General features: G+C 36.7%; 1 protein-coding gene across 1 annotated transcript; it reads right to left on the reverse strand.

Annotated features, from left to right (window-relative positions):
* Nucleotides 1-11,461: 11,461 nt before the first annotated feature.
* On the reverse strand, nucleotides 11,462-12,421 carry LOC113905173 (olfactory receptor 51L1-like). Its single transcript, XM_027562149.1, has one exon. It carries the CDS (start codon nucleotides 12,419-12,421, stop codon nucleotides 11,462-11,464), a length of 960 nt encoding a protein of 319 aa, XP_027417950.1.
* Between the last annotated feature and the right edge of the window lie 414 nt (nucleotides 12,422-12,835).

The raw sequence follows: 12,835 nt of genomic DNA on the forward strand, positions 1-12,835 counted from the left end.
AGGGCTTACTGTTAAACCACAATCTAGGTTCACAATCACACTCCAGAGGGGAAACAAATGAGAAGATCAGCACCTGTGTCACAAAAACAAAACAAAACTTCAGTCTGTCCTATAATCTCTCCTAGATTCACCCTCACAGTTTTACTTTGTTTTTCTTCATTTCATTGCTCAATGTCGTCAGTTAAGAAAAACATCCACTTTTATAACCATAACAACTTTCCCTTCTCCTCAGATGCAGAACTATTAACATGCTGTTTGAACATGCACAAACTCCTTCTAAAAACACTACCCCCCAGAGCAGCACACACAAAACCACTGTAGATTACATTATTAATTAATACTTTTCTTTAGAACAATCTTGACCAGAGTTACTGGCCTTATATTAGTCTGCTTTGAAAAAAAGAAAAAAGACTCCTGCAATGACTTATATGAATGTCTTTGTCTGAGCTTGATAGCTTTTTCAGCAATACTAGAATATCATGCAAGGCATCTCAACAGTATTCATGCAAGATTTGGTCAGGAAGTTTTTTATTCTTACTAAACTTATCTCCGACTATATAACTGATACCACAGTGATGGCATCCACATATGCATGCTAAGTTGTTTCAGGCATGTCCTACTTTTTATGACCCTATGGACTGGGACATGCCAGTCTCATCTGTCCAGGTGATATTCCAGGCAAGAATACTTTAGTGGGTTGTCATATCCTCCTCCAGAAGATCTTCTTGACTTAGAGATTGAACCCACGACTCTTAGGTCTCCTAATTCGGCAGGAAGGTTCTGTAACACTAGTGCCACCTAGGTGATGGATAACAAGGGAATGGTAGCCACATAGAATCAACTCTGATATCAATATGTTCCTGGATTAGCATCTCCTTGAGACAAATATAGCTTAAGATGATTTAGTAGAATGTGTAGAATTTAAAATTTATAATTATATAATATATAATTTTTATATGTGATATTAGGCAAACTATAATTGATTTTGAATCTGATTTAAAAGATTCAGAACATTCTTCCTGTTATGTTTCAGAACTAATTAATCATTTAGAGACTGATTCATTCTACCAAAACTACAAAACAAAACATATAGGGGTTTTTGAGAAAGTAGAAATGTATCCTTCAAAGCAAAAACAAGAAAGAAAACAACAACAACAAAAGTAAAATGCACAAAAACATCTACTGGCATCTGACCTCCACACTAAAGCTCTTCTGCTCAAATGAGAAAATATATCTTCCCCCTCTAGATTCCAGGATTTCTTCTGTGGTCAAGAAAGACATTATTAAGAAAGGTGAGCCATTTCTTAAACTCCACTTGCTCATCAACTGCCCAGCCTCCATGCTCACCAAAATATTGGTTTAGGAATTTAAACTCTATGGGACAAATTACCTTCCACTGTAAACTAATAAATCAGCATCTTCTGTCTTGGAAAGTCTTTGACATTCTGTGACATGAAATCCCCTAAGTCTCCTCTGCTGCTGCTGCTGCTGCTAAGTCGCTTCAGTAGTGTCCGGCTCTGTGCGACCCCATAGATGGCAGCCCACCAGGCTCCCCTGTCCTTGGGATTCTCCAGGCAAGAACACTGGAGTGGGTTGCCATTTCCTTCTCCAATGCATGAAAGTGAAAAGTGAAAGTCAAGTCGCTCAGTCGTGTCCGACTCTTTGGGACCCCATGGACTGTCGCCCACCAGGCTCCTCCATCCATGGGATTTTCCAGGCAAGAGTACTGGAGTGGGGTCTCCTCTAGTTCCATGTAATATAATTGATTACAGAAGATATTTCCCCCAATTTTTTAATAATTTTCTAAAAAATACAAGATCCATAATCAAGACATCAAATAAGTAAATTCCAGAAACAAATTCAGTCTTCCTGACTATTCATATTACACTTAGTTCTACTGACATACTATATGAACTGATACTTCTTATGGCCCTTCTATTTAACTTCTCAAATTCCTGTCTATCTCCTCACCTTTCTGTCCAAAATGTCACTGATTATTACTTTCAATGCTCAGGGTGCCCAATATTATTCTTTCTTTTTGATGATTCTTTTCTAATTTCTATTCTATAATCAAAATTTAAAAATCTGGTTCTTTTTATCTTACTGCTTAGTCAATTCAAACCATTTTTCCAATTTTATAAATGTTCTCTCCCATTGCCAAGAAGAAGTAAACATGAAGTTTCATTGAAAACTGTAAGATATCTGAACTAAAGGTCATTTTTCATCATATCACTGACCTTCTTCTGAAGTTGAAAGGAGACTGATATCTAACATCTCTCTTATGTAGAATATATTTCTCTGGCTCTGCAATCACATTAACTTGTTGTATTCTGGTTTCAAAGCTTACTCACTTTGCTGCTACTGCTAAGTCGCTTCAGTCGTGTCCGACTCTGTGCGACCCCATAGACAGCAGCCCACCAAGCTCCCCTGTCCCTGGGATTCTCCAGGCAAGAACACTGGAGTAGGTTGCCATTTCCTTCTCCAATGCATGAAAGTGAAAAGTGAAAGTGAAGTCATTCAGTCGTGTCTGACTCCCAGCGACCCCATGTACTGCAGCCTACCAGGCTCCTCTGTCCGTGGGATTTTCCAGGCAAGAGTACTGGAGTGGGGTGCCATTGCCTTACTCACTTTAATTTAGACCAAATGACTTCTTTTCCTCTCTCTCTTCTGTAGAGGAGTTGTCTCCTCTATAAACTGAAGATAATTATAATTTGATGGAATGTGCTAAGGTGAAGGAGATAATGTGTGTAAACTTGTTGGCATAGAGCCTTTTCTATGATGATGATAGTGATGAAAACGAGAACAATGATGATGACAACAATAACAATAACACCAACGACTGTTTTGATGAGAGGAGGAAGACAAGGGGAGACTATGGCATACCCTCCTCTCTAGAGGAAACACCATGAATGGCTATGTTAAAAGTGACCTAGATGGTCTGAGAAGTAGAAAGTGAACTATATCAGTTTTATTTCCTTTTTATCAACTAAATATTTAGTATAGCCAGAGATATGAATTGCTCCTTAATATTTTTCTACCCAGAAATTCCTCTGATCAATATGATGACACTACATATATACTTTCCATTTTATTCAGTGCCAATTTTGGGGGATAAAAACATCCAAAATAGAATGAGAAATCTCACCAAGAGTTAAAATGAGATCTTTGGGATGTCAGTGAAATAGGAATCTGAACAATCACATTAGCATTCTGATGTTACTGCAACATATATATTTGTTATTCTCCATATTCACTAGTATTTAGTCCATCTATTTTTTTCACAGCCCCCATGTTGCAGCACCTGTTTGATTACACAATCCAATATCTACTCGTCCTGATGCTCTAGTTTCAAATTCTTTCACATTGCCTTTTGATATTTTCTACATCCCCAGAGTAGGAGGGTGGAGTCTGGAATTAGTTAATAAATTCAACAATATGAATGTCTTAAGGTTTAGAACATAATTAATATCATGTTAAAAATCACTGATACATGGGACTAGAAGGGACCTGAAATCTTATCTGCTGTAATCCCACTCTTATTCTGGATTCCTCTTCTGTTATGTCTGGTAATATTCCTTTACGCTGTGTAAACAGTCACGTGCACTGACAGACAGGGGACTACTTGCCATGAAAGTCTAGGGTATATTAGGCAAGTTCTATCTGAAAAACCTATGTCTGGCTTGAATCCTCTGTCTATGGGTATGGACAATAAAGATTTGGAGAAAGTATGCACTCTAATAACCTGAGAACCTCTTCCTTCTCAAACCATTCCCCTGGTCCTTCTTCTCATACTTTGGGTGTCTGCCCTGATCTCTTCAATCTCTCAAGCCCCCTCTGTATTTCCCTATTACCTCCCAGTTTTACTTCTCCCAATCCTCACCTAATGATAGAATAGTTGCTCTTGTCATGAGTGACTGCTCTAATTCTCAAGGAAAGAAGGATGAGTTAATAAGTGTTCCTCCAGTCCTTAGAGATGTGAGTCCCCATGAGAAATGCAGGACCATGCCTGTAACCCTGTCTGCACCACTATTTTACTTTAGGGCCCTTCCCCAAATTCTCTGTTTTCCATTTCCTATAACGCAGTTTGGGAATGCAAAGGCAGGAGGTTATAGAAAGTTCCAAATATTTATCACCTCAATGTCTGGAACAAATGTGGTAGTGTGACATGTAATGAAGTACTATCTTGCATCCAGAATATGGCAAGGTAATAAAGATGCTGGGCTTCCCAAGTGGCTCAGTGATAAGGAATCTGCCTGCTAATGCAGGAGGCACAGGAAATGTAGGTTTGTTGCTGGGTCAGGGAGATCCCCTAGTTAGGAAATGGCAACCCACTTGTCATTCTTGCCTAGAAAATTCTATGGACAGAGGAAACTGGTGGGCTACAGCCTATTTAGTTACAAAGAATTGAGAGAATCAATTTCTAGGTAGGTTGATAAGAAGTCCAGGGTCCCTGAGGAGGAGAAAGGGGTCTGGGGCTTTCAAAGAGCAGACAGGGGTCTGGAGTTCTCAAGTAGAAAAAAAGGACAAACATTTTTTCATTGTTTAGTTTTAGTCAATAGAACAATGTAGCTTGCTTGAGGACATGTTTTTCCTTCTTAAGACCCTTCTGATTAAGTCTGTCATTTAAAAAATGTATATTGTGGGATTGGGTCTGGTAAGATCTTTCCTAATTCAGTTATGTTAAAGTGCAAATTGTGGAATTGGGTCTGGTAAGACCTTTACAACCTTGAGACATTCTTTTGATTTACTGTAATAATCAATTGAAAAGTATATAACTCCCTTGTTAAGACTATCAAAGGGGGCACTCTATGTCCCCTTTCTGATATCTATGTCAGAAGCTTTCTCTGTCCCCTTTTATAATTTAATAAAACTCTGCTACACAAAAGCTCTTGAATGATCAAACCTAGTCCCTGGTCCCGAAGCTAAATCTTCTTTGGAGATCAGGAACCCTTCACCATGAGCTATCAGAGTCAGATAAGCCTGAGTGACTGACAGGCATGCTTGCACTCAATAAAGAATGTTAGCTATGGAGTAGCCAATCAGAGGGACTTATTAAGGACTTAAACTGTTGAGGAACGTAGAGTCTACAACCTAAGGGCTGGGAATGACTCAAGTTCAGTTCTGTTACTGTGCTTACTCACTTGTGTCCAACTCTTTGTGACTGTAGCCCACCAGGCTCCTCTGCGACGGGGATTTTCCAGGCAAGAATACTGGACTGGGTTGCCATGCCCTCCTCCAGGGAATCTTCCCAACCGAGGGATCGAATCCAGGTATCCTGCATTGCAGGTGGATTCTTTACTGTCTGAGTCACGAGGGAAGCACGCCACATGGCTAGCCTATCCAACCCCCGCAAAGCAGGACACTTCATTGAAATATTCTGCAAATGTCATGACAGCCAAAGGTAATCTTAATGTCTACAACTTAGGTAGGAAAAGGAGCCAGGCTGCCATAGGACCTCAACAGCAGGAAAGGATGAATTTTTTTAGATTTGTTGACCCTATCTGGTCTCAGCTACAATGATTGTTGGACAAGGAGTTTAACTGCTCTATATTGGGTCAGATTGCTAATTTGAATCAATGTATTTTATTCCTTCTTCTGATTTAATGAGGGTGAAATTATGTCAGGACAAATTCCAAAGAAAAGGAAATTTGTGGTAATGATCAGGATTATGTTCACTGGATTCATCTGGCACTTTTATGTAAGCACATGCATTTTCCTAACTCAACTTTTCTTATGCCATTCTTGCAAAATGCATTCTATGGTTCATGGGACAAGATTTATCATTTATAAACTTATTTGTCATAATTCTTATAATGTACTTTCTTATCTCCACTATAAAACATTTACCTCTTCTTCATTTATAAAAGAGCTAAAATATTTCTCTGGCATTAGACAGTAAAAAAGTACATGATGAATATAATAGAAACCTATATATGGTCAAGTTGTTGAATTAAATGAATTGGGTGTCTTAAAAATATCTGTACTATTATTCTTTTATAAATGCACATGGCTTTTTCTCGACTTTCTGGGTAATGAGGTGGTTATCCACACTGTATTTTTTTTAAAAGATAATGCTTTTATGGTTTAAGTTATTCAAATGACTGAATGACTAAGTGTGCTAATGATGTATTTTGGAACAATGCATGTATAAAAGAAAACACTAAACACTTAAATGGTGAAGGGTGTTATTCTCTATTCTGATTTTGTGCTTTTTAAATTTTTTTGTGTTTTGACACAAAGGGCTTTCTGCAAATAAAGATGATCAATGCATAATCCAAAGAATAACATTTGACATCATGAAAATAATTGTATTGCATTTTTCCTAGTGATAGGAGACTGGAAAAAATGAATTATTATTTGGTCTTCTGGATATCTTACAGATTTTTCAGATAGGCAGACAATACTTTTAGAGGACAAGCAAATACTCATGGCTTAATGAAGCAAAACAATATGCGTAAGAGTGTCTCAGCTTATAAGTCTATATAAAATTGGGTTAGATGCTTATACCATATTATCATAATTCTAGGCAAGAGTAGGAGGGCTTTCACTTTAAGAGAGATAGCTATTTGCTGGAAGGCTGGACTGGACAAAATAATGCTTCCCTTTTCAGTTCATAATATAACTGTGTCATCTATTCATTCGTTCAGTCTTTCATTCATTTGTATAGTCAAAACTCATCTCTGATTCAACAATTCTACTCCTGGGCAAACACCTGGAGAAAACATGGTTAGAAAGGATTCATGAACCCCAACCTTCAGTGCAGCACTATTAACAATTGCCACAACATGAAAGCAACATAAATGTCCATAGGCAGATGAACGGATAAAGATGTTGTACATACATAAAATGGAATATTATTCAGCCATTAAAATAACAAAATAATGCCTTTTGCAGCAACTTAGATGGACCTGGAGATTATCATTCTAAATGAGGTAAATCAGACAAAGGCAAATATATGATACTGCTTACATGCAGAATAAAAAAAATACAAATGAACTTATTTACAAAACAGAAACAGACACACAGACTTAGAGAACAAACTCATTGTTACAAATTGGGGGAGAGTGGGAGTTTGGGATTGACATGTACACATGGCTATTTTTAAAATAGATAACACAGTATAATACAGGGACCTCTGGTCAATATTCAATAGAAATCTAATAGAAAAAGAATTTAAAAAAGCATAGATACATGTGTCTGTATAACTGAATTACTTTGCTGCAACATTATTAATCAAATATACTCCAATAAAAATACAAATTAAAAAAATGAAAATAATAAAATACTTAGGAATAAATTTACTTAAACAAAAGACATATATAGGAAAAACTATAAAACACTGATGAAAGAAATCAAAGATGACACAAATAGATGAAGAAATATACCATGTTTATGGATTGGAAGAATCAATATAGTGAAAATGAGTATACTACCCAAAGCAATCTATAGATTCAATGCAATCCCTATCAAGCTACTAAAGGTGTTTTTCACAGAACTAGAACAAATAATTTCACAATTTGTTTGGAAACATAAAATACCTCAAATAGCCAAAGCAATTTTGAGAAAGAAGAATGGAACTGGAGGAATCAACCTTCCTGACTTCAGACTATATACTAAAAAGCTACAGTCATTAAGACAATATGGTACTGGCACAAAGAGACAAATATAGATCAGTGGAACAAAATAGAAAGACCAGAGATAAATCCACACAGCTATGGACAAAGAAGGCAAAAATATACAATAGAGAAACAATAATCTCTTTAACAAGTGGTGCTAGGAAAACTGGTCAACCACCTGTAAAAGAATCATACACAAAAATAAACTCAAAATGGATTAAAGATCTAAATGTAAGACCAGAAACTATAAAACTCCTAGAGGAAAACATAGGCAGAACACTCTCTAACATAAGTCACAGAAAGATCCTTTATGATCCACCTCCCAGAATATTGGAAATAAAAGCAAAAATAAACAAATGGGACCTAATTAAAATTAAAATCTTATGCATAACAAAGGGAAATATAAGCAAAGTGAAAAGGCAGCCTTCAGAATGGGAGAAAATAATAGCAAATTAAGCAACTGACAAAGAATTAATTTCCAAAACATATAAGCAACTCATGCAGCTCAAAACAAGAAAAATAAATGACTCAATCAAAAAATGGGCCAAAAATCTAAACAGACTTTTCTCCAAAGGAGACATACAGATGGCTAAGAAACACATGAAAAGATGTTCAACATCACTCATTATCAGAGAAATGCAAATCAAAATCACTATGAGGGACTGTCTCACCCTGGTCAGAATGACAGCCATCAGAATGTCTACAAGCAATAAATGCTGGAGAGGGTGTGGAGAAAAGGGAACCCACTTACACTGTTGGTGGAAATGTAAACTAATACAGCCAATTATGGAGAACAGTGTGGATATTCCTTAAAGAACTGGAAATAGAACTGCCGTATGACCCAGCAATCCTACTGCTGGGCATACACACCAAGGAAACCAGAACTGAAAGAGACACATGTACCCCAATGTTCAACACAGCACTGTTTACAATAGCTAAGACATGGAAGCAACCAAATGTCTATCCACAGATGAATGGATAAGGAAGCTGTGGTACATATACACAATGGAATAGTACTCAGCTATAAAAATGAACAAATTTGAGTCAGTTCTAATGTGGACCCTATTATACAGAGTGTCGTGTCCGACTCTTTGTGACTCCATGGATTGTATAGTCCATGGAATTCTCCAGGCCAGAACACTGGAGTGGGTAACACTTTTCCCTTCTCCAGGGGGTCTCCCCAACCCAGGGATCGAACCCACGTATCCCACATTGCAGGTGGATTCTTTACCAGCTGAACCATAAGGGAAGCCCATACAGAGTGAAGTAAGCCAGAAAGAGAAACACCAATACAGTATATTAACACATATATATGGAATTTAGAAAGACAGTAATGGAGACCCTATATGCAAGACAGCAAAAGAGACACAGATGTAAAGACAGGCTTTTGGACTGTGTGGGAGAAGGTAAGGGTGGGACGACATGAGAGAATAGCATTGAAACATTTACATCAACCATAAGTAAAATAGATGACCAGTGTAAGTTCAATGCATGAAGCAGGTCACTCAAAGCTGGTGCTCCTCTGTGACAACCCAAGGGATAGGGTGGGAGGGAGTGGGAGGGGGATTCAGGATGTGGGGACACATGTAAACCCATGGCTGATTCATGTCAATGTATGGCAAAAACCACAATATTATAAAGTAATTGTCCTCCAGTTAAAATAAATTAATTAATTTAAAAATAAAAAATAAAATAACACCTCTACACCAACTAAATTCTTCTAGGAAGAATTATCTTAATTTTGAGAATAGGTATTTCTAAATTTTTTTGTAAAATATATTTCGTGAAAATCATGTAACTAGTGATACACGGTAAGAGTTAGAATGTGCTCAGTCACTCATTCATACCTGACTCTTTGCGACCCCATGAACTGTAGCCCACCATGCTCTTCTGTCCATGGGATTTTCCAGGCAAGAATATCGGAGTGGGTTGCCATTTCCTTCTCCAAGAGTTAGTATAGAGGGTGATATTTTGTAAATTAAAAACTTAGATTATCTATGTAGATGTTCATTTAAAATAATTTTACTGGCATGCAAAATTTAAGATGCAATGGTTTGAATATATGTTAAGGAAAAGCTTTAAAATGTTTCATTTTTTGGAGTAGAAGCATTAGGAAAGATATGATCAGCATATCTTTTTTAAAAATGTAAAATTAAAAATAAATTAAAAATATTAAAATATTATAAATACATTTTGTATTTGAAGGTACCATATGAAGGATGAATATAAATATTTAAATGTTGCTTGTACATCTGAAATTAATGTTCACATTTCTCATTTTTTATTTTTCATATTAATTTTATTTTACTTATTTACTATAGGGAATATTATCTAAGTCTGATGTTCACATATCTTTATTTTTATTTGTTGATGTTTCAGACAAGGTGAATGTGCTAAAGGAGAGGGGTAATTAGAATTAAGAAATAGAATAAACAGGGATAGGAACAGACATAACTGAATTAAAACCAGGGAAAAGATATAAGCTAATGGAAATTCTAGGTGTATTCAATATGCCTGACATCTGAAATCATACTTAAAGTAAGATATGTTTTATTATAGGAAATATGGGTTCATGAGATGTCAAATTTTTCACTCCAAGTTTTTTAAAAATCCAATCCAAATGAGTCAGTCTTTAGTCAATGATTGATTCACTTCTATATAACTTATGCATTAAATAATTATTAAGTGACTCTTTTACACTAAACATAATGTTGATTTTCACAGGTAGCAAAGTCCTTGAGACACAGTTCCTACAGTAACAGAATATGATTTGTGAAAATATACTACCTATCATTAAGATCAATATAAAAACTGGGAGTTACAAAGCATTCTTAAAGTTTTATTTTCTGCTTCATTCCTTTCTTCTGTTTCAGTAAGGACAGACATTTGAACTAAGGCATTTCAATTAAACTTGCAAGTTTGTTAATACTACTCTGTGCACAGCTATGCATTCAATAATTTCAGAGAAATGTGAAGACAGTTTATACATTGAAAAGAGTTCTAGATAAAAATTGAGATCGGTATTACCTGTTTCCTACTACTATAAACTTATAAGTATCTACACCTCAGTGAGTTAGATTTTTTTATGTTTAAATACTATATCCTAAATTATTATTAGATACATCTAATCCAGTAGATTATATAATCACTGGCTTCACATGACATTACCTCAGGGACATAAAAAATCACTGAGTTTGGCTTTCTGAAAGAGTAAGAGTAATTCTAAAAATTAAATAAAACTATGAAAGTTGCCCCTTTCTATTCCTGATGAAAATAAATGTCCTCAGAAAGAACAGAACATGTGAGTAAAATTTTAAAAGATGATGCTGATGGACCATAAAAGTTCAAAAATTTCCTTTTTGAAACCTAATATGCTCTTACATCAAGGTAAGGTTTTTTTCCATTTTAAGAAAGTTAGCATAAGTAGATTTACAAGCACATTTACATAATGAGAAAGGTAATATAACATTCCCTGACAAATATACTGTATCAAGACGCAAAGACATATGGGTTTAGAATAAACAAGGAAAACTTCATGGGCAATCAGCAATGAATCAGGATAGGATTACAAATGAGAAACCACAGATGGAAGTGATTTCAACACACTCTGCTCCAACACGTTCATACTTGGAATTTAGGAAGTTTGTGTTAAGTCAGTCTATTATAAATCCAGTAGACACCAACTCTCTCCTTTAGGATTTTTCACAATGTACTGTCAGAACTATTTCAGCTTTTTTTTTTAAATTAATCTTTTATTGGTAACTCTGGTGCCAACATAGAGAGCAGACAAATCACTATATATTTACAAACTTAATATTCATGTCATCACTGTGTTGAGGACAAACCTACATCAGAGAAGAACTGAGTTTTAGGGGGAAAAGCAGGTTGCGAATTCCTTGGCGGATCTGCTTTGTCCTCACACTATAGATAATTGGGTTGAGCACAGGTGGAACTAGCAGGTATATATGAGCCATGAAGATGTGGATGAGAGGGGATGAGTGTTTGGCAAAACGATGGACAATAGAGAGCCCAATCATAGGCACATAAAGAATAAGTACAGCACAGATATGGGATGCACATGTGTTGAGGGCCTTAAATCTCCCCTCCTGAGATGAAATGTTTAATACTGAGTGAAGGATGAAAACATAAGACACAAAAATACCCAGATAGTCCATTCCCCACAGTAAAGTGATCATAACCATTCCATATATAACGTTAAACTTGGTGTCAGCACAGGCAAGGCGGATTATATCCTGGTGCAGACAGTAAGAATGAGAAAGGATGTGAGAATGGCAGAAGGGAAAGAAGGCCAGCCGGGCCACATTTGGAATCACAGGAAGGGCACTTCTAAGCAGGGCTGCAATTCCAATTTTAGTGATAAGTGTAGGAGTGAGAATGGTGGCATATCTTAGTGGGTGGCAGATGGCCACATACCGGTCAAGGGCCATGGCCAAGAGCACAGATGATTCAGTGAAGGAGAAAGTGTGAATGAAAAACATTTGGACTACACAAGTGTTGAACTGGATCTCCCTGGATATGGACCACAGCACCCTGAAGAGCGATATCATTGTGGGCAAGGACATGCCCATGTCAGTGAGAGAAAGCATGGCCAAGAAGTAGTACATGGGCTCATGGAGCCTGGGGTCTGTCCGGACAATATGTAGGATAGTGCAGTTACCCATGATTCCAACAAGGTAGAGGAGACAGAATGGGATGGAAATCCAGTGGTGAAATTCCTCATATCCAGGGATATCTGTGAGATAGAAAGTGGAGGCCAGGATATTGCTGGAGTTTGCAGTTCCCATAGGGCTTACTGTTAAACCACAATCCAGATTCACAATCACACTCCAGAGGGGCAACAAATGAGAAGATCAGCACCTGTGTCACAAAAACAAAACAAAACTTCAGTCTGTCCTATAATCACTCCTAGATTTACCCTCACAATTTTGCTTTGTCATTCTTAATTTCTTTGCTGAGTGTTGTCCGTTAAGTAAAACATCCAGTTTTATAACCACAAGGATCTTCCCTTCTTCCTCTCAAATGCAAATGTATTATCATGTTCTATGAATATGGGTAGTCTCCTTCTAAAGACACTACCCAGAACAGTACACACAAAACCCATTCTAGACTACATCTTTAATTTCATACTTTTCTTCACGAAGATCCTCAACCAGAGTCACTGGCCATACGTTAGAACTTTTTCTTTAAAAAAAAAAATG

The sequence above is a fragment of the Bos indicus x Bos taurus genome, chromosome 15 (genome assembly GCF_003369695.1).
Source record: "Bos indicus x Bos taurus breed Angus x Brahman F1 hybrid chromosome 15, Bos_hybrid_MaternalHap_v2.0, whole genome shotgun sequence".
NCBI classification, from domain to species: domain Eukaryota; kingdom Metazoa; phylum Chordata; class Mammalia; order Artiodactyla; family Bovidae; genus Bos; species Bos indicus x Bos taurus.

Excerpts from the sequence above, each read along its gene's own strand:
- LOC113905173 (XM_027562149.1), bottom strand. The coding sequence starts at position 12,421 with ATGGGAACTGCAAACTCCAGCAATATCCTGGCCTCCACTTTCTATCTC.